Source organism: Passer domesticus, chromosome 10, assembly GCF_036417665.1.
Source record: "Passer domesticus isolate bPasDom1 chromosome 10, bPasDom1.hap1, whole genome shotgun sequence".
In the NCBI taxonomy this organism is placed as follows: Eukaryota; Metazoa; Chordata; class Aves; order Passeriformes; family Passeridae; genus Passer; species Passer domesticus.
This window is the reverse complement of record NC_087483.1, coordinates 7,673,619-7,695,738: the sequence shown is the minus strand read 5'-3', so window position 1 is coordinate 7,695,738 and position 22,120 is coordinate 7,673,619. Positions and strand designations below refer to the sequence as shown.

At 43.9% G+C, this 22,120-nt stretch overlaps 1 protein-coding gene and 1 long non-coding RNA gene across 8 annotated transcripts in view; one reads left to right on the top strand and one right to left on the bottom strand.

Moving 5' to 3' along the window:
* FN1 (fibronectin 1) overlaps positions 1–8,722 on the bottom strand; it is a 51,565-nt gene extending 42,843 nt beyond the window's left edge. For 3 of the 5 annotated variants that reach the window (XM_064433584.1, XM_064433583.1, XM_064433585.1), the window contains exons 1-7: positions 8,517–8,722; positions 8,159–8,287; positions 6,570–6,707; positions 4,628–4,759; positions 4,365–4,502; positions 1,868–2,026; positions 255–455 (exon numbers count right to left, since the gene is read on the bottom strand). In XM_064433584.1, the coding sequence (XP_064289654.1) occupies positions 255–455; positions 1,868–2,026; positions 4,365–4,502; positions 4,628–4,759; positions 6,570–6,707; positions 8,159–8,287; positions 8,517–8,673 (1,054 nt within the window). In that variant the 5' untranslated portion in view covers positions 8,674–8,722. The remainder of the gene's footprint in view (positions 1–254; positions 456–1,867; positions 2,027–4,364; positions 4,503–4,627; positions 4,760–6,569; positions 6,708–8,158; positions 8,288–8,516) is intronic. The other 2 variants (XM_064433586.1, XM_064433587.1) reach the window with 1 other exon arrangement.
* LOC135308536 (uncharacterized) lies at positions 4,497–20,722 on the top strand. 3 transcript variants are annotated; one of them, XR_010368942.1, is made up of 5 exons: positions 4,497–4,822; positions 6,929–8,228; positions 9,009–9,053; positions 15,156–15,273; positions 20,671–20,722. It is a non-coding gene; the product is annotated as an uncharacterized LOC135308536 (long non-coding RNA). The 3 variants fall into 3 exon arrangements; XR_010368943.1 differs by lacking the exon at positions 9,009–9,053; XR_010368941.1 differs by lacking the exons at positions 15,156–15,273; positions 20,671–20,722 and having other exon boundaries at positions 9,009–9,209.
* Positions 20,723–22,120: the final 1,398 nt, after the last annotated feature.

Sequence of the window (22,120 nt, the reverse complement as noted above, 5' to 3'; positions counted from 1 at the left end):
TTCAGAGAACATTTCTGACATGCACATAGAGGGTGCTGCTCCCCAAGGGCTCTGTTTCCCCTCAGCAGGCTGCATACAGCTCACTGAGGAACATTCCTGCCTTAAACAACAAAGCTTCCAATAACCAAACCATTTCTTTGCCACCCCGCATCTTTCTCCAGTATGTCTTTGTCACAGGACACTTCTGACATGCACACGAATTTCCATGTTCTACTTGGAAATTAAGCCACAGGACAGTCCTAGAGACCTCATACCTATCTCCTGGCAGCTGACTCCGTTGCCCAGGCAGGTGCACAGCATTTGCTGGCTGCCCTGTGTCTTGAGCCACTGCATGCCCACCGAGTAGACGACGCCGTTGTCGGTGATGCACTGGCCGTAGGGCTGGGGCTGGGGCTGCTGTGGCTGCGGCTGGTACAGCGCCGTCTGCACGTTCGTGATGCTGGGGGAGCCAGAGCCTGCGGCACAACGGGACAGAAGGGACATGTGGCACTCAAAGCTCAGCAACAGAAGGCTGCCATTAAGTGCTGAGATAATAAAACCTCGGGCACTCCAGCAGACGGAAGGCGCGACGCTCTTAAGCTTCCCGAGACGCGGCTTAATTATTCCACTTAGCAAATTTCAAAATTAGAAGAACGACTCCCCCTCTCTGCTAATGACAGCCTCTGGCTTTCAACCCTGTAGAGTGCCTTTAGAAAGCATTTAGAAACTCTTTTGCATATAATTGTTTGGAAAACAATATTTTGGGGGCAAAAAAATTAGTTGAAGGAAATGTAGAATAGAAAAATCAAGATCAGTGACAAGAGAATAAAAATTACCAAGGGAGTAGGGAGATAAGGCAAAAAAGATTAATTTTGAATTTTTCATTGAGAAACAAGAACAATAAACTTAAAATGTATTCTTTTACTCAGCAATTTTATAATTTTGAATCAAAGTTTTTAGCACATTACCATTTGAAATAATACTGAGAGACAAAGAGGCTTCTTGTTGTCTACATCATAGGAATTTTTGCTAATGATTCCCACAGGAACCTCCACAAATTCAGCTCTGCTAAAGTAGGGGAAGTAATAATGGAAACCCTTGAAAATATTGGCATCCTTGAAGCATTAGTCATTTTGAAGTTTAGACCTTCTGAGAGTTTTAAGTTAACCTGATGGTACCAAACAGTTAAAGGTCATTTACCAAGAAAAATTTAGTGCAGGCACTGCAGGAAAACAGAAGTTCTACATTGCACTTACTGATAAGAAACCTAGATCCTTAAAATGACAAAAAAAGAATTTAGGAGCTGAAGATGTAAACCTTGGGCACAAAAAATATGCTATCCATAAACTAGGCAATATTTCATACCGAAATTACAAGCTATCTCATGTACAGATACTAAACAGCGTTGTATACATTCCTTGACATTTTTGGGTTTTTAAAGCTCAGCCATTAGTAGGTGTATTTATCATGTCAAAGAAACCAGATGGTCTCAGTGGGGTTTAAATAAAGGACATTTCAAGAAAGTTACCCTGAGGCGAATACATAAAGTTCAAACATTAACTTGGAGCGCCATGCTCCCAAGACAAAGATAGTTCCTGTGGATGCAGGGCCCTGGATGTGATTTACTGCCCTGTGATTGTGCAGGCAATCCATCTGTTTGTGCCAGCCCCATTTGTGCGTGGGAACAAGGTACCAATTAATCTTATCTCCACACGCACTAACAAGGAGCATCTTCTGAACTCTGACCCTCTTTGCTGCTGATCTCTCCCAGACAAGACTCCAAAACACTTGAATTAGGATGGAACAACTCAGCTCCAAGTCCTGACCTGTCAAAACACGCCATTCCTCTTCCCCTTCCCTATGTTCCATGCCATGATGTCCCACTTACCAGTGCTGGTGGTGTGCAGGGCCGTGTGCCTCTCACACTTCCACTCTCCCCTGCCATTCCCGGTGCAGACACACTGCAGCAGGTTCCCACGGTTGTCCTTCTTGCTCCAGGTGTCCCCAATCCTGTAGGAAGTCTTGGTGTCGTGGTCATTGCAGCGATCTGTGGGAGGAACAGGACTCTCAACTGGGCCTGCTTCCAGCACTCCACCACCAGCTCTACCACACAAGCTCATCCTTTAAAGCCTGAGTTAAAGACCCAGTCATTCTCTGGAGCCCACTACTGCAATTCCTACATGCACAGCATCCCAAAATCCTGAAAGAGTTCCATTCACTTCCAGAACTGTGCTTCCACTTTGCAGCCATTGTCAAAATGAGCTACTTTTTAAAGCCATTCTAAACCCATTCTGTCTGGCACACGCCTCTAAAGCTAAACTTGTTTTAATGACCCTTTTGTGTCTTCTAAGAAAAAAACAGGAGTCTTTGCAGCTTGGTCATTTCATATTACTCAAAGGGCACAGTTCAAGTTCAGGGCTCTCTCTCGTCTGGAAGGGACTAAAACCTGTTTGAGAGCAACACAAAAAAACCCCACTTCTTTCAAAAGAAGCCTGCAAGAATCTGCAGAGAAGTTAATACAAGCTGCTCAAGTAATACCAGGAGTACTTTCTAAATCTCTTTAATAACCCACAGCCCCCAATGAATTGAGCAAATGGGTTCAAAGGACAGCACAACAAACTACTTTTGTCTGGATGCCAGACCCACATGGATTAACTAGTTCTTCTTCCATTACAACATTTTACCTTCTTATTCAAGGGAAACTTGATACAGTGGCTCAAATATAATCACAGATCAATGAACATGGATTTATGAAGAACTGTGGAAGGACATATGCATTAAGCCAGACTGCCACTGAGAGAGCACATGGGACAGAGTGTGAATGTAGAAAACATGCTACTGATCCACACTGGTAGAATGACCAGAAATTGAGCATCTGCCAGAAGTATGGTAAATTGGTGAGGCATTCATCATGCAATTTTGCAAATGTGAAAAAAATGTGTCTAATGGACACACTTCTCAATGAAAAGCTGAAATGTCACTGAAGCAACCAGCTGTGATTCTGGAAAATGCTGGCCATAAAAGATATATAACAGCAGCACACACTTGAAGTGTAATGCCGTTTTGTATGCTAGAGGTATCATTTTATATACATGAATTTGAATTTCTCCATTCAACTGTAATTGGAAAACAAAATGAAAAATGAACAGCTCCTCATACTGCAATTTCCCCCATGATACAACAGCACAGACCTGAGTGATGGAAAGAAAGCTACTGCCAAATGCATTTTATTAGTAATAATAAGTCCTCCAAAATTCACAAACAACACATTCTGTTTTATTCATTCCCATTTGACAGCTAATGATTTTTCCCCATATGTCTTTACCAGACTTAATATTGTCAAGGCTGGGTTGATTTTTATAGCTTATTTCTTGACCAAGTCTCTCCAGATCTTCCATTTTAATCTCAACTTTCCTTAGTGTCTTATTCTTTACTGCTGTTTATATCATCAGGTCTGCTGTTTATATCAGCAAAAATCCATTATTTGTGTGCCCCAAGGCAACTAAATATGAGGCAACTGAAAGGCTACAGAAGAGTTTCTCAAACCTTGCATAACCAAGGTGTAAGGTACAAAGTTAAATTTTCTTGAGGCAACTGGTGTAAACCCGAGACAGAAGTAAGCTCTGTGGTGGAGCTAACAGGACTGGAACAGAAGGTCAATAAACAAGCAAGATTTTGGGTTTTAAAAGTCCTGTTTGCTCTGCAAATACAAATAAAATGGAGTATTTACGGTAATGTCCCTCAATGATGCAAAAACTTTAAAAAAAAAAAAAATCACCTTTGCTGCTGGAGCGGGAAATGGGGTGGGAAAAATCATAGGCGAGACGGTAGAGCAGGCAAAACAAACCCTGGTTTGGCTAACACATAAATTAAACAGTAATAAAGAGAAGTAAGAAAGTATTTTAATCTTGCAGATCCTGCTGTTGGAAAGGGTATTTAACCTAAAAACCACTTGACTGTCCCTCAGAAGGCTCCTCGAAAGCATAGAAATGGACATCCTCGGCTAAATGCTCTGCCATTTTGTGGGCCAAGCCATTTCCCTGACTTCCTGGGAGATGCCTGCTTGTGGCTCAGCTGACATACAGATCCCTTACACCTTTCTCTCTCCATGAGATTAAATCCCCAAATAATCCAGGCATCCTTGTCCCCAGCAGCAATGACCAGCTCTGGGGAGTGTTCCCAGACTGCAAATGGCAACCGGGGCACCACCACAGGCCTCTCTCCCATTTTCTGCTTCCCGCCACTCCTCAGGGGACGCCCGTCCCTCTCAAACTACTGTTGCTTGCACAGGGCAGACAAAGGGGTAACTTTCCTTTCCCACCCAGCACGAAAGATAAGCAGGAAAATAAAAAATAAAGCGGAGCAGCCGGCAGGCTGGCACTTACTTCTGGAGGTGCAGGTGATGCGGCCGCTGCCCTCACCGAGGCAGGTGCAGTCCACCATCATCCAGCCCTGGTAGGGCTTCTCCCAGGTCTCTCCCACCACATAGGATGTCCCGGCCGTGTTGTCGTAGCATCGCTCGGCTGTGAGGGGAAAGCGGATCAGAGCCCACCCGGGGCATTCCCACACGGGGACACCTCAGGGAGGACGAGGAAAATGGCCCACACGCCCTGACTGCGTGAGGGAGAGGGAAGGAGCAGCCGCTTACCCACAGGCTTGCAGGTCCACTCGCCCTTGCCGTTGCCCAGGCACACACACTCCAGCATGTAGCCGCCCGTTTCGTGGGGCCGGCGCCATGTATCGCCGATCTTGTAGGACTGGCCGCCCTCATGGCAGCGATCTGTGGTGGCACACAGGGGAGCCAAGGTGAGGGACACGCCAGGGACGGCATGGTGGTGACAAGGTAAGGGCCATCTGGCCAGGGGCAAAGGGGGTCAGCTGGGGTAAGGGGCAGCAAGGAGGAGGAGGGACACTGAGGAGAATGAGGGGGGACATCAGCCTGTAAAATGGCGCTCAACAACTCCCACTGGCGCCCGCCATTTTCTGTTGGAGCCCACTATTTTCTGCACTTCCCAGGCCCTGTCCTCTTCCCTCAGCTAACTTCTCCATGTTCCAAACCCCAGCCAAAGCCTGGCTGTGTGAAAAGGGGATGCCAGGGAGTCATGAGGCCTTGTTCCTCCCTCAGACCCTGCTCTCAGGCTGAGGGGTGGCGAGAGAGGGTTTGCCTCCATCTTGTTTGAGGCAACGCCACTTGGGCTTCTCTGCGGCCATTCATGAGGGACATGACAGCACTTGGAGGATAAGGAGGTGCTTGGTGTGACAACCCATGGGAAATCAAACCTCTTTTGGGGTTTGGAAAGCCTGCCCTGGAAAGGCAGATTCCCACCCATCAACACCCCACAGCTCTGAGGCAGCCCAGGCTGAGGGAGGGCAGCACGGTGCAGGGCAGTCTGCAAACACAGGGTTTGTTTCTTTGTAAGCATCCAAGAGAAAAAGAAAAAAAGAAAAAACACGCACATCCCATCATTTATTAAGAGCCAGTAAAATGTTTTGTGGGCTCATTTGTGAAAGCAGGGAATCTCAGAGCTCTGAAGATTGATTCAAAGCCAGTTGCAGTCAGTGAGACTCTCCAGTGAGCTCTAAACCAGGCTGATGATGAGGAAACAAGGCTGCTCTTACACTCACAATTTCCTTACTGACTCTCTCTTACAACACTTATCATCCCTGCCCAATAAAGTGCCATTAAATTCAGAAGGGCTCCAGCTTCACTTGTTAGATTTAATGCATTATTTTTTTCCCATGCTACAATGATGGCTGGTTTCCGAGTCCTCTGTGGCAACACTACTAGGGTCTGCATGTGTGTCTTAAACAAGAAACTGGATACTTTTAACAGCAAGACTTTTCTCAAAAGGTACCTCAGAGACTTTGAAATCTCAGTCTAAAAATCCTGACACACAGCAATCTTCCTCTGGGCTCACAGAAAGTCCAATTATGAACTGAGGGGAAATTGTGAACAATTCAGTGACTCAATAAGGAAAGGATTTCCAGACAGAGATGTGAAACAGGAGCTGGGGATAAAGGACCAAGGGAAGAGAGGGAAGAGCAAGAGGAAAGTATGGGTCAGGCTAGTGAAAAAGGAGTTGCAGAACGTGTTAAGCTGCTGTCTGGATATCAAATCCCAGTTCCCTTAGAGACAAGTGTTCAATGACATTTTTGCAGGATGAAGGACTGGCTCTCAGGTGGCATTCATTTATTATCATTTATTCTGAGTAGTCCCATTAATGCTGACTGTGTTATTTTGACCCACCAGCTGCAAGCAGACTTTTTCTCCAGTCACAAAACTACTTTTACACTTGCACCTGCGAAGATGTAACACACTCTTGTACATAATAAATTACTAGCCTGTATGGCTGGACACTAATTTTTGACATATGCTTTCTCACTTAGCACTTGATCTCTTAAACAAAAGAGGAGTTTGGTTGTGCAAATGTATGTAAATGGGGCAGGGACTTTTAATTTCAAAGCTTTAGTGGGCTTTGGATTAAACCCCATGCAACTGTAGCTAACAGGCACTGGGAATAGTATGTAAATTGCTCTGGAAAATGTGACTAAGGAACAATAGCTGTAGGAAGAGGCTCTGAGTTACATACTGGCAATGGTGCAGCTGATTCTCCCACGTCCAGCTCCAATGCAAGTACAGTCCCAGATCATGGAGTCCTTGGGGCGCTCGTAGGTCTCCCCGACCCGGTAGGTGGATCCAGTGTATTTGTCAAAGCAGGTCTCCTCAGCTATGAGGGAGAAAAAAAATATTTAAATGATCAGCTTCATGTAACCACACCAGAAACATGCACAGTCAACAGAAACGCATTCCTTGACTCCTCACACAGATACCCCTTCTATCCTGGGGAAAAATGGCTATCAGTCTCCTCTTTCCTCATGGGGTGAAACTTGCCCCCTCAAGGCCCAACAATGCTCAACAACCTCAATAACCTCTTCTTCCCTCCCTCAGGGAACCAAAAGTTGCACAAGGCAGGCATGCCTGAAAGCATCAATCCCAGCTGTTTGAAGGCAACAGAAGACAGGAGGGAGCAAACAACCCCTGGAAACTGTGTGCTTTGTCATGCTAATCCTCCTCACTCTGATTTAGCAAAAACTGAGTAGGTTAATCCCAAATTCTGCAGCAGTCCCACCAAAGAAGTCAACAGCAAAGTTCACTACTTGTGCATTGCTCACATTGATGCTTAGATAAGTGATTACAGAACATCAGTGCTGCCACCAGACTCAAGATGTGAAGCAGAACAACTTTCTGCACTGCTGGGCAGATAAAGTTCATTGTATCATAAGGAAAACTTTCTATTGGACTTCATAACTGTAAAACTTGGGAATCTCTGCAGGGGAAGGAAAAGTAGTTTGAATCCTCTTTTATGGAGTAAGGGGACTGAGTACTCCTTAAAATACTCCAGTCGTGAGGCAGACAGCACACAAACCTTGCAGAACAGATGGCTGAGATGCTCACATCTGTCTTACATGAACACTGTCAGCCAGGAACCAGTTTTTCATCTCGTCTATCTCCAGAGCAACATAAAGGAATTATGGCAAACTAGTGGCTTCAGACCAATAAATACAGATAGATTGCATCTGATAAACTGAACCACACCGAATCCTGGAGAGACACATCCTCCAGCAGACCTTGCATTTAAACTTCTTTCTGTTCCCTAAACTTTTTCTGCACAGACTAAACAATCTCATTTTACACTCAATTATAGAAAGCTCACAGCACGGCCGGGAGGCTGTGGAAAGTTGTAAGTTGAAATATTTTTAAACAAGCTGACGACACTGCACAGCTATGAAAAGTTGGGGTGAAGCAATCAAACAGAGCAGAGCCAGAGCTGCAAAGTGACTCCAGATTTGAACTTCCCCGTGCGAGTCCAGGAGTCAGTTCAGTTCATTATAAAGAAGAGGTTGGCTCCAAAATTAATGTTTAGATCTAATCCTCCAGAGAGATGAGTGATGTTTGGCTCAGGGTTCTGGTGGCAGGCCCATCTCTAATGAAAAGCATTTCTTAAAATCACAAGCCAGATCTTCAGTGTAATTGAGTGTAGATCCCATTACTGACCCTAAGTACCGAACTTCAGTGGAAAGCCTGGGCTGCCAGCCCTGACTCGTACAAGGCTTGGCTTACTCGACACCAAAAGCCGCGCTGGGGTCTCGACGCAGACAAAAGGGGCCACCAACTTACGTTCGGGCTTGCTCTCGCAGTTGAACCCTCGGCTCCCACCGTAGCAGGTACAGACCAGAGTGTTCCCCAGGTAAGTGCGCTCCCACTGCTGGTTTATCTGATAGTACCGTCCATTGTCATAGCAGGTCTCTGGGGGGAGAGGAGGAGGATCGGGGATGCAGAGGGGGGACAGAAAGCAAAGTTCGGCGTCACCGAGGGCAGCAGCCGGGAGGGAAGGGGCGCGGGGCGCACACGTGTGCGGCTCCGCCGAGCCGAGGGGCGAGCGCGGGGGTCACACAAAGCCCCCCGGGGCCAGCAGCGCTGCCGTGCCAAGCCCCGCGCCCTGCCCAGCCCTGTCCTGCCCGCGGGCGGTACTCACGCTTTCCCTGCGCGGCGGTGCCCTGCGGCAGCGAGGTGGTTTGGGTCTGCGCCTGCCGCCGGCTCTTGCCGCCGGCCCCGCGGCGCTGTCCCCCCGCCGCCGCGGCGCCCAGGCAGAGGGCGAGCAGCGCCAGCCGCCACACGGTGCGGCCCGGCATCCTGGCACGGCTGGGCTCGGCACGGCTCGGCTCGGCACGGAGAGCCCGACGGACGGCACGGCGCCGCTGCCGGGCGCTATATAGGGCGGGCTGGGCGGGAGGAGGCGGCCGCCGCCGCCCCAGCGCCCATTGGCCTCGGCGCCGCCGGGGGCCGGGCGGGGGCCGCCACCGCCCCGCCGAGCCCCGCCGGGGTGGGAGGCCCGGCCCCCCTCAAGCACAGCGGCCGTGCCATTTTGTAGAACATCTGGCTGAACAAAATGGCTTTTTTTGACGGGAGAGGCAAACTTTTCTTTTTTTTTCTTTTTTTCTTTTTTTTTTTTTTTCCCGTGGAGCAGCGCTGCCTGTAAGCGGATACTGCTCCGTTCTGCACTAGGGAGAAGGTGAGGTGTAACATACGGGTTGGAAATGGCAACCGTGAGTGATGTTTTATCTACTGCTGGGAGCTCAAGGTTACAAGCTTTCACACCTCACTTGGAAAAATCGGTGTCATTGCATTCCATTCAGAATAAATTTAACACCCTCTTTGTCTGACTTTATTTCTTGCTGTCCAAAATCAACTCTGAGGGAAAAAAAAAAAAAAAAAAAAAAAAAAGTGAAAGAACTACTAGGTGTTGAGCCTTTATTAAGTAGAAGGGTTCTTCAATGTGATGCCCTAATGTAACCTTGCTGTACACAAATTTTGCCAACCTTTTCCATCAGTCTTCTTCCCATGGCCATCTCTGCTGCTTGGGGTTTTTTTTTTCCTCTAGTTTGAAGGAGTACTGCAAAGCAGAGAGTGTGTACAGTAGGTGTGGCTCTCAGTGAGCAAAGCACAGTGCGTGCCCCATTCTGGTACAGTGCCTGGACCAGCACCCAAGTTCAGACCATACAGGAAGGTTCTGTTTCATGCTTCTCACACATAAATCGTCTTGGCAAAGGAATTGTTAATCTAAAAAGTCTGCTGCAGTTCCCAATGTATAAAAGCAATTCTTCAGACAAACCTGAGTGTGAAGTAGCCTACAGTGTTTCCAGACATCTTTAAGGTGAACATCCCCAGCTTTCCATAAGAGTTCTTCAGCATGCTGAGCCCCACTCTCTGGTTCCACTTCCTGCAAGCCCACTGTGTTCTCTTTGCTGATGTGCAAGCAGTAATGTCACTGCTGGGATGAAGGCTGTGGCAGCAGGCAGAGTGCTGATCCAGTGCGTGCTGCTTCCAGGAAAACACGTACTTGTGATGTCAGGTATCTGTTTTCAAGGATAGTTCTTTTCCCCTGTATGAGGAGTGCCCACAGATACATTTACACAAGCTACTCTGCTGAAAACTTACTGGAAATTGAAACCTGACCTGGCAATTGAGGTGAGCTGTGGTGAGCTAATTCCCACCTTTCCTAATTTTTATTTTTAGATCCACTGCGCTGCCTTTTTTTTTTATTTATCTATTTTTTTGAGTCCCCAGACACACATTATCCCGCATAATATTCACAGAACTAAGGTGGCCACAGCAAGGGAGAGTATTAACTTTTGAAGTCGGACACAGCATCATAAACCAGCAAATATCCAGTTTCCTGAAATGAGAACCTGCTTTCAGAAAGTGTTCCTGCTTTTCCAAGATCTAAGATATGATGTGTCATCCTCAAATTCGATCTCTCATTCCACCTTATGTCTGGAATTCTCTGATAAAAGCCAGGTGAAAAGCACATTGTCAGAAAATGCTGCTGTTTGAGTATTGGATGTACTTTGCTTGCTCCAAAGGAAGAATTACTGAGTGGAAATCAGTGGAAAAGAGGAGTTTTCATCCCTACATGCAATGAGGAGGTGATTTGAGGTCATTTTTCCAGTTACTGAGTATAGAGCCAATGAATGTGTGAACAGACCCTGCTGCTGATACAAGCTCTAATTTAGCTCAATTTGCATGGAAAAGGAAAGGGTTATGAGAAGTCTTCAAGGACAGCAGGGTTATGATATATCAAATTTGCTCAGGGAAATCTGTTAAATGTAAGAGCTAAGTACCTAAGGAACAGGATGTAGTGGAATAAGCAAACATGAGGAAGAAATATCTGCTTTTAGCAATTATTTGCAGGTGGCATATAAAAGGTTCATGTATCAGGTATAGCTCCCATGAAGGTTAAATTATTGACATTGACCTCATTTCTGCCTACTTTAGGTCCAGTTCATGTAATTTTTCACTGCACTTAGGTCTTCAAGGGCAATATAAGTATTTACACAAACTGAAAATTGTATTGTCTGAAATTTGAATGAGAAAACACAGTGTCAGCAAGCATGTGACTGTGCTAACGCTTTCCACAGAATTAGTTACACAAATACAGGCACAAATGTAAGATCCTTGTGTGAGAAAACATTACTGGAAGCACATAAAACAAAATTATAATTTCCAGTGATGCTCAAATTAGTTTCTTGCATAGCCATCATTTACAAGTCGGCAGAAATAGTCTTACAAGTAGTATTTCAAGATGATTTGGAACAGCCTGGTTTCTTTTTTAAAGGAATTTCTGACAGTAATTACAATACAAGCATGTAGTAATTATTATACTGCATGCTGTTAAACTTTGTGAGACGTCTCTTATTTATTTCAGGAAAGGGATGTAGCTCCTCTGTCCGTCCCTCTGTCAGTTTGTCCCTCAAGCTAACAGGAAATGAAAGGAAGATTCACCTGAAGTCTTCCTTCAGATGACATCAGTTTGAATTTATAAACCACCCGTTCATGGGTTCTGCATCCAAATAAGGATTAGGAATGTCCCAAACCTCTGTTTTAGCCATTGGTATTCTGATTCATGTTCTTGGTCTATTCAGATTTTTTTCCCTACTGAAATCCTACCTTTTTGACTCTTGGCTAGGAAAGGCACATATCCTTATAAGGTTCTCCTGACTTTTGTTGTTCCATTGTATTGCTCTGCAGATAAACCTCTCCACTTGATTTCCTTTACTGCACACACTTGTGGGGAGCCACACGTGTGACTGGGAGCATGGGCTGTCCCTGTAGCCATTCTTCAGCACATTCCAACAGCAAAGAGAGGATGAATCAGTACATAAAGGAACAATCCAAGTCACTTGTTATTCTATAAGCAACCTTAGAAAAAAAGGCGACTTGAGCTTAATGATATCATTTTAAAATGATTGCTTATAAGGAACAAGAACCATGAAGAGAAAAGGTCAGGATTCCTCTCCTTGACACAGGGAGACCATTAAACGCTTCCTGCAGTTCCCAAATATTTTGCAAGAACCCCTGTTGCGAGCTGAAAATTTCTGAATCATCACAATTTCAAGTCTGTGGTTTTTGTTAGGTCACAGCAAAATTCACTTCAAGGCTGCTGAGGCTGTGCTGCACAGTGCTTCATTCACTGCTGAGCGTCTCGTCCAGGAATCCGGAACAGGCTCTTGAAATGAAATCCATTCCTTCTGCCCGTTAGCTGCAGCTTCAGGAAGATGTAACTCCATGCCGGCTCTCAGCACAGGAATGAATTTCATCGGGTATAAATGCTCTGTGACAGGACATTAACTGCATCTCTGGCACTATCAATGGAAATTCCTTCTCTTCTCCCTCCTCCCTAGTCCTTCCCAACGAATTGTTCGGTGTCATCAACACAGAAAAATGCATTTCCTTTCTCTAGCTGTCCGTGGATTAGGAGATTTAGTTCGGTCTACCCAAATTGTTGTAGTTTGCCAGTGATGAGAAGTTTGCAGCCACAGCTCTTGTTTTGCATTAGAGTCTGCAGTACTGTCAGCCCCAGGCGTTTAACCCTCGTGAGCCACTCCCTGCAAAATCAGGGGAGCAGCTTTGGAGGGCCAGGGGGAAGAGATTTCCATTCTTTCCAGGTAGAGGGGTTCTCCTGGGGCTTTCAGGTTGTTTGTTTTCCTAACTTTCAATGAGGTGTTTACATCACATACTGGTGATTTAAGAACAGAAACTGAGATCCTGGCATGCTTTCTGTTGCCAAAACATGAACAAAAATGGGAACTCTCATTAGACCCACGACAATGGGAATTGGCAGGTAAGTGGTATGGGACAGACAGTCCCTCATTCCCTGGTGAAGCTTCCAGATGGGCAGCACCAGCTTCAAAGAGCTGGAAACCTGTTCTTCATCACATTTGAGATGTTTGGCAGAGACTTGATGCCTGAATCCTACCTATGTTGCCCTAAATACTTTGGATACCTCATCCTGATGCCCCTACAGGGAGTTCTGCAGCACCTCTGGGAACTCTCAGGACAGCTCTGGAACTCTGAGTCGGCGTTTCAGGATGTGTCACGAGCATCGCTGATTGGGGCTGTGGGACCTGGCTTGGTGTCCTACACCAAGCACAGCAGGGCCAGATCTTGAAAAATGCTATTTTAGGCAGAGTTCGAACTATTTTGTCTCAAGGGCTGTTCCATCTCCCAGCTGATGTCTGCCCTCCTCACATTCTGCTGGCTCTTTTTATTTAGTCATTGCGGGTTTCTAACAATAATTTGACTTTTGACTAATAAAGGGTTTTTTCTTTTAATGAAAGGGCAACAGTCAGTTATGTCCATTTTGTTAGGATCACTTGCATCTCCCTCAAAGCCCAGAAACAGAGCTGAAACCCTCCCTTTTTCCACAGCACTTTTAAAACTGCTAAAGCAAAGTGAAATAATGGTGATATCACCACCAGCAGCATGAGGTGAACTTGGCCACAAACCCTGGTGTTTGAGCACAATTCCTTTTATTCTCTCCCAGTGAATATGGCAAACCACACTGAGTCTTGTTTGGTTTTAGGCAGGCCTGGTTAAAATCCAGAAATAAATGCTAGTACTGGGTTGAGCTTGGCTTGCTGCGAGGAAGTTGAATACACTGAGCAAGCAAACAGCCACATATTATGATGATTATAGGGGAGTGCATAAGGGGTTGAAATTGAGAGTCACAAAAGGCTGAAGTGAGCCAGGAGCATGCAGAAGGGAAATGTTTTGGCTCCAAGCTGCAGTTTGTCCCCTGTTTCTTTCTTACCCCTTCCACCCAGCATTATATGTAGCCAAGAGTGTGGATAGTTCTTTGCTGCCAGTTTTGAGGGGGGTTTTCTTTTTTTTGTTGTTGTTTCCTTCTTCTTCTTTTACTGTAAATAATCTGATTTTTTGGCTGCTTTCTCAGAGATGAGAGAAGCTCTCACTTTCACTTGTTTTTCAGCCCTGCCCAGAAGTTCTCATTGACCTCCTGCTCTGTACTTTCCAGCTTCTGGGGTAAAACTTGAGTCTTCTCCCTGTCTTCATTCTCACTTTCTTCTTCTTGCTTTTCCACCCTCCACCTTCCGGTAGTCCAGGCCAGCAAGATGTTCCTTGGTTTCTGATGTATTTATTTTAACTTGGTCGTTTCTATGGCCCAGCAATAGTGTCACTTCTCCTGTGGGACTTTCACAACTCTTTCTCTTCTGTGGATGGGAATCCAGCCCAGAGAGAGGCCCAGAATAAGGCAGAAGGGCTGTTTCTGACTTATTCAAACCCTCTGTGGAGGCTGAGCTTCTAGCAAGAAATTGTGATAAAGCAGGCTGGAGTTTCATTCTGTCTCTATCTGTCAGCTCATAATTAGTCTGAAGCTAGGATTTCTTACAGGTATGATTCTTCTCTGGGGAGCTTTGCCAAGGGGCAGTTTTGGTTCTCAATAGGCATCAGTATTGAAATTATTTTTTCCTCCCTTCACTTCCATTGGAAGCCCCTAATGGGAGTCAAGCTGGCAAATGGAGCTACCTTAGTCCTAATGTCTCATTGCCAAACTGATTCTGGGGTGGCTTCCTGTTACCTTCTAGTTGGGCTTGGATTAATTTTGGTTGAAAGCTAGGCCTCATGGCAAAGGACTTCTTATACTGACTCAGAAAATTTCTGCTCCATCAATAATCCTTTGAATTCTTTCTTTATTTTCAATTGTTGATTATAGTGGGTTAGACTTTTTTTTTTCCTTGCACTCAAAACTGATAATAGTCTGCACATGTTTTTTGATTCTGGCCTGGTTTTTTGATTCTGGTTTTGGGGCTTCTTTGCATCTTGGACTGGCTTGGAGCTTGTATTTTCAGTCTGTAGTGAGCTACCTATCCATGAAATCATACAGATTTGGAGCTTTCCAACAGCTGTCATTCACTCCATTTGCCTTTCTGACAGTATTTATAGAGTTTGCAGTGTGCTCACTCTTGAGATGAATGGCTGTAGACAGTAAATATACATGGTTTTCATGGGCCATTTTACATCATTCTTTTGCCATCTACCCTGATACAGCCCCACCAAAGGAGTTTGTGTGGAAATGGAAGCTTTATCACTGATAGGATTCAGCCTTGACGTGTGTGGGATTGGCTCTGCTAGAGATGCTGCAAGAGGTTTTCCACTGGGACATCCCAAGTGAAAACAAGTCAGTTTGCCTGGAACAAGGAGCCATGCCATATTCCAGGAATCTGTTTCACTACTTCCAAACACTTACACACTGATTTAAAGCTTCAAAGTGTTTTGCAGGAGAGCTGGTGATTCAGACACATCTCTTCTCTTGCAGAATTCTCCTCTCAAGAGCAGCCAGCACCTCTGAGTGCTGGGCAGAGGGATGGCTTCATAGTTTGGCTTACACTTTCTTGGCTACACTTTTCCTATAATGGCATGGCAGCAGTGGTCAGGTAGGTATTTAGGCATGGAATGGATGGAAAACTAAATCTCTTACCTTATAATAAGGTAGTTGCCAGTCCAGCCCCTTGAACTGAGAAAAAAAAAAAAAAGATTCACATTTTTCTTAAAAGGTGCAGAATTTCAGCCTGTTAGCAGGATGTTCTAGAGTAATGATTATCATTTCCATAGGTATGGAAACAGAGTGGAATAAAGCTGTTTTAAAAGGGGAAAAAAAAAGCCTGAATAGGTTGACACTGTCTGAAGAGGAAAGTTTCTCTTTGTGTTGTCCAGGATAGCTTCTGGCAAGACCAAAAAAGCTGAACATTATTATTAAGTGAAGTAGGAAGTGTTTCAAAGATGCATCATATCTTGGTCATATGCTAAAAACAAATATCCCAAAGCTCTTGATGATGCATCTGGTGTTTGTACTGATTGAATATGTCCCAAGCCAGCTATATTTATTGGAGGCACATTTTTGCTTAGCCAGGTCATGCAGAAATTGAAGTAAACATTACCTAAATACGTATCATCAGGTTGGGGTATTAATCTGGCAGGATTAGTATAAACCCACTTGCTGTCCATTCCATGTCTGAAAGATTTATAGGGGAAGGTAAAAGCTTTAGAGTCTGGAGATATATGTTGCTTCTGCATCTGATTATAGTCTCCAGATTTATATACAATGTGGAAAGAGGTCGTAGCTCACTTTCCAGGAACAACATTCATATTTTCCACAGAGTTCTTTAGTATAAAGTGAAGATTACATGCTCATAAAATGAAGGGAAAGTTTTGACAGAAGGTCTCTTCAATTAATTTACAGTCAAAAATGTCCTGTGTAGTATTGAAAAATAGTGCTACACAAAGAATTTATCTTCTGATGGACTCTTCCTTCTCCCTTTTTTAAAATTTTGTTGCATTGGTGCACGGGGACATAGAAATGGAAGGCTGCAAAGGGCCTGTATAAGTCTCATTTCTTCAGAGAAAATTTTCCTGAAATATAAATTTGAAAAAATTACTCTTTTTCCTCTATCAAATAAAACAGCCTGAGACATTTCTTACAGGGAAGAAAAAGTGGGGAAGAGAGACACATACCTTTGACAGGAATTTTTATAGAAGATGGAGCATCTGTGCATGGGAAAGAGATCTTTAAGACAACAGAATCCTAAGGATCACAGAAAAAGCAGTAGTGTTTTACCAGCACTGTTGTAAGATGGCTCTGTGCTAGAGCTTTGGGCTCTGGATAGTGGTGTTTAAGCCCCTCTGAAATGCAGGGGGCTCAGGCCACCTAAGGACATTTACCTCCCATGTGTTTGTGACCTGAGATTGTCTGACAGGCCAGGTCCTAGAGACCTGTGAGCCTGAATCTCATTGAAAGACAGCAAATTTTGGTGTCCTAGTGCCTGAGTCCATACAGCCATGTCCTTTATGCCCCTGGCTCCTGTAGAAGCAGTGCTGGTAGAAACTTTGCCATTAGAAGCAGATCAGCTGGGGGAAGCACTGTTAGGCCAGAGGCAACTCAAGGCACTGAATTCCTTGCTGTTGCTGGCTCTCAGCTTGGAGATCTTTGCAGCTGAAAGGCTCACATTCTGACCCTGCAAAGGCCAATTAAAGTGTGTAGCTTTACCTGCTGCAGTTATTGCACGATTTGATTTACCTCGGCTGTCACCTGAATAAAGGCAGGCATGTGCTCTGTCTATCAGAGCTCGCTCCCTGCACCCTGCGAGCAGTGTTTAGATACCTTGGTATCCTCAGCCTTGCCACTGGGAAAGTGTGTATGAATAAACTCTATGACAGGGTCATAAATTACAGGGAGAGTAGAGCAAATCTTGGCAGCAGATCACAGCTACTGGAGAGATGAGAGCTGTGGCAGACACATGAGGAGAGAAGCAAAGGAAGACTAATATTTAAGAGGAAGGCAGAAATTTTGCTACTAGACTTTGTTCCACTGAAATGAGACCATTTCTGATCTTGGTTTCTTTGGGAGCAGGCTCAGTCTCCTAATTTCTGTTTAATGTTTTTCTTTTTGTCTCAATTCTCAGGGAAGGATTGATGCCTTAAAACCATTAGAAATTCTTCCTTCTTTATAGAAAAGCCAAACTGGAAACCATAAAGTGGCACTGAGCAATCTCACAAAATTGCTCTCAATACATACTGTCCATGCCCATCTCCAAATCCATGGACTGAAGCTATATCCCTAAATTTGTGTGTTAGCCTTCACAGGATGTGGGCCAAAATATTCCTTCCACATTCAGTGTCCATCACAAACTCTAAGCGTCATTACTGTGTAAAATTAATTTTTTTTCTTTGAAGTTTCATACACTTATAACATTCTCATAAATGTGTTTGAAAACTGTGGTGTGACTTTAAGATACTCTTGGAAAACCTTCAAACAATTACAAATATGCACACCAAAAAAATCTGTGCTTGGATGAGGTAATCCACAAGAGGGTTTCCAGTTGGCCTTTTGAAAACCAAGTATTTTATATATAAATGTCAACCTTAATTAAAAATCAACACAGAACAGGAAATAAAACCCCATAATGCAGTATTGGTTATGATCTGAATACACTGATTAGGTATTTCTTAGAGTTTATTCCTGCTCTTGGAAGCAGTCAAGCTTTTTAAAAGAAACAAACAGATATGCACCCACAGGAAGATGCAGCCCACCAGATGATTTCATACTGAAACAAACACGTGGAGAAGAATTTTCAAAGACAAAGGTCCTTGCACAGTGCCTGGTTATTAATTAAAATGGAGCATCCTCATCCTTTTGGCATTTAGAAAAATCCCTCCCATGATTTAAGCATATTGGCCAAAGCCCCCTCCCTGGAGAGCTGTGTAGGTTCATCCCATGAATCAGTGAGACCTCATGAGTTAATATTTGTGTGCTTATGCTCTCAGTTAGCTTTCCTGAGTGGTGCTAAATGGCTTTTTAGATCCGGTTCTCAGATACACAAAATGTGCCTTCCAACATTGCTGGTTACAGCCAAGCTTCAGGAGGAAAGAGGAAATGGCCTGAGCTTAATCCATCCTCAGGAAAATCTTAAAGTGATTAATTTGAGGCTGTCCTCGAGTGCCACACAGCAGGTTTCAGTGCTACTGAGTTGTTCCAGAAATCTGTTTATTTATTGGTGCTGCATACATTACTGCCTTTTTTTAGGGATGGCAGAGTATGCCACAGCTTCCCAGGCACACTTAACGCCTTGCTGGTGGGGTGCACACTTGGAAAAATTTTGCAAGTAACAGCACTTTAAATCAGGGGTCATACAGAGATAAAATTCATTTTAAAACTATGCCCCATAGTGTGCTCAGTGCTCTGCACACCATTTGTTTCTATGAGTGCACAGGGACACTGCAGACATGCCTCAGCTAAGGGTGACTGCTTACATCTTTAAGTCCTTTTAGGTAAAATTCTCTCCTAAATGGTAGAATATAAATAAACTGAACCAGATTCACCTCCATGGAAGGTAACGCTTTCTGGTGTTCAAATGCCACACTAGATATCAGTCACCGATTTGTTTTGCCTTATTGAAAGAAGAAACTTCCTTTACAAAACTGATTTTTGATATTGATTTTAAGTCCAAGCGTAACTTTGGAGTGTTGTGACCTGGGAATTTTAAATTTAGATTCATATTCAAATTTGTATTTATGTGTATACTGAATATAAATTCAGTCTAAATGAAGAAATTACATAATGTTTATTGAGTAGGAAATAGAAGACATGGTCTTCTTAAACTGGTGCCAGAGGAGCCAAGACCGGGGACAGCATCACAAACATCGTGTGTGAGTGATGCCTTTCCAAAAATAAAGGGGTTTTTGGTAGGGAAAAGGCTCAGCAAATGTCCATAACTGCCTGGAAAGGACCAGAAACCAGTCTTCAGCCTTTCCTGCTGCAAAGGAATCTGAATGAGGCTGTAAGAAACTGCTGAAACCTGCAAAGAAGAAAGGAAACTTTTCACCTGTCACCATTTGCAAGTTGCCAGAGGCAATGGAAGTATAAATACAATAACTCACTGCAGTAGCAAGAGCTTTGCAGTGAACTGCACCATCACCCTAAAGCCCTGTGTTAGATTATAAGGGTATGCTGTGCATGATGAATGCTTCTGGTTTAAAATATTCCAGGGAGAACATTTTTTATCTCTCCCCCTCCTCAACGTCTACCAACTGTGTTTGCATCTAATAAAGTCCAGATGCTTCTTGAAATAAAATTATTGCTACATTGGACCACAGAACTTCTTTTAAAATTAAGGTTGTGACATTTTTAGCAAATGTTCCCTTTTGCTGCAGTGGGCTCGGAGCAGGAGGCAGTAACACAGGCAGAAGGTGTTAATTTTATCTGCTAACTGTGCTGTTATTGCTCTGTGGTAATCTGATGGACAGGTTCTAATACGTCCTGGATCTAATATCCAAGATCTTGGAGAAACTTTCCTGAGAACAAGTGGGATTTCTGCTAATCTAGTGTATACTTACCTCTGCACCTACAGGACATCTGAAAAGTGCTGTTTTCTGTCTCAATGGCCAGAGGAATTAAACCAGCAGTGTGCATGTGGAAATTTGGAGGCACACTTTTTAAGGAAGAAATGTAGGATGCTGTGTCAAGGAAGGCTAAGAGGCATCATTGCAATGGTTTGTGGCAGAGGGCCAAGCCAGACAAAAAGTGAATTTATAGCGGGTCTATTATGTCTACAGTAATAACCATCTTTTATGCTGGTGTGACAGCCTGTTTTCATTTTGTTTAAAAGACCAAAGGCTTTTATGGGCAAACCTTGGCTTGCACATCTCTGTCTTAATCATCTTTCCTCCCACTATGGTGAAATACCTTGACTCCTTGTGTGTTTTGTATTTTCAGCTATCCGTGTCCCATTCCTGCAGGAATCTTCCCTTGAGCACACCTCCATTATTGTGCAGATTTCCCCTTATCCAACTTGCAGCATTAAGAAATATGATTACTTTTTAAAAAGAACTGAAATACTTGGATTGCAAGAACTGTTCCCCCTGTGTTCTACAGGAATTCACATGTGGCCAGATACTTCTGGAAGCCTACTCCCTTTCTGAAGTAAATGCATCTCTGAGAATCACAGGTCACTTTTCCTCTAAGGTCAGGTGCTACATGGAATAGCATGATGCTAACTGTGCTCTTTTCAAGTTTTGAAATTCTTTTCAAATTCAGTTTTAAGTCCTTCTCAGTCAGCAAAATTTGGCAGCTCTTCAGCCCTTTGAAAAACTGAAAGTTAATAGGGAGAAAATCAGTTTTCAGGTCCATCTTTGTAGTGAAAAAAGTCTTACTGTTGAACAAACAAAATGTATAGTTTATGTAAAGAAAATAGATAAATGCTTCAAATTCAATGTCATAGCAAATTTTAGCAATAAATGGAAAAAATTAAACATTTTATATCTATTACAATTTCTAGGTATTCTGATACTCACTTGGAAAACAATACTGAGGGGACCCAGGGAAGAAAGATGTCGATACAAGGATTGTTTCCTGCCAAAGGCTATAAACACAGCTATTTTGGATGTTGTAAGCGATAGTTGTTTTGGAAGCGATATAATGTACAACAAATTAAAGAAAATATGGAGATATCTGCTCTGCAGATTCTGATGCCAACCATTTAGTCTGCTAATGTGTCTGTGTGTATGAAAATTCACACTGGTTTGTTTTCAAGGTAGAAAGAACATTCAGAGTCTCAGGTGTATTTAAATTTATAAAAAACTCAACCTTGGGAAAAAATACAGAAGACAAATTGAATCTTCAAAATAACCCCTCTGCATTTAAAAAACAACATACTATTTTTCAAGAAAGATCATTTCTGTCTCCAGCTTTATATATGTTCAGCTTTACTGGTGAAAGGATGGATGTAAGTCCTTTGCAATAGAGAAAACTTGAACCCATGAATTTCACTGGTTTTGACCTTCACTTTCACAGCAAACATGTTGGGATTCAAAGTTTGAGATCTGGACTACTTTCAAGCCTGGTGCAGAACTCCTTCACTTGTTAAAAGTTCAAGACTTCAGCTATTAATCTGGACTGCAGAGAGGAATTGCATGTAGACCTGGTTACTGCAGGTGCTTCTGCTCCATGGAAATAAGGTTAGAGGATCCAAAAAATCACATGCTCCAGTCTGGAGTCTGAACACACCACAGGTGTAAAGGTCCAGAAGATGTTGATCTAACCATAACCTGAGCACCTCCTGTGGAGGAGATTGCTTCTGTAATCAGGGCTGCACTTTGGAACTGCAGAAAGTTCTTCCTAAACCACTAAAGATAAAAATTCTGCTCAGTTATCCTCCTTGTGGATGTTCTCCCGCAGCCTCCTTCCTTCCTTCCTTCCTTCCTTCCTTCCTTCCTTCCTTCCTTCCTTCCTTCCTTCCTTCCTTCCTTCCTTCCTTCCTTCCTTCCTTCCTTCCTTCCTTCCTTCCTTCCTTCCTTCCTTCCTTCCTTCCTTCCTTCCTTCCTTCCTTCCTTCCTTCCTTCCTTCCTTCCTTCCTTCCTTCCTTCCTTCCTTCCTTCCTTCCTTCCTTCCTTCCTTCCTTCCTTCCTTCCTTCCTTCCTTCCTTCCTTCCTTCCTTCCTTCCTTCCTTCCTTCCTTCCTTCCTTCCTTCCTTCCTTCCTTCCTTCCTTCCTTCCTTCCTTCCTTCCTTCCTTCCCCTCTCTTTCTCTTTCTCTTTCTCTTTCTCTTTCTCTTTCTCTTTCTCTTTCTCTTTCTCTTTCTCTTTCTCTTTCTCTTTCTCTTTCTCTTTCTCTTTCTCTTTCTCTTTCTCTTTCTCTTTCTCTTTCTCTTTCTCTTTCTCTCTTTCTCTCTTTCACTTTCACTTTCTCTTATTCTCATTCTCTTCCTTTAACTTTCCTTCTTTCCCCAGA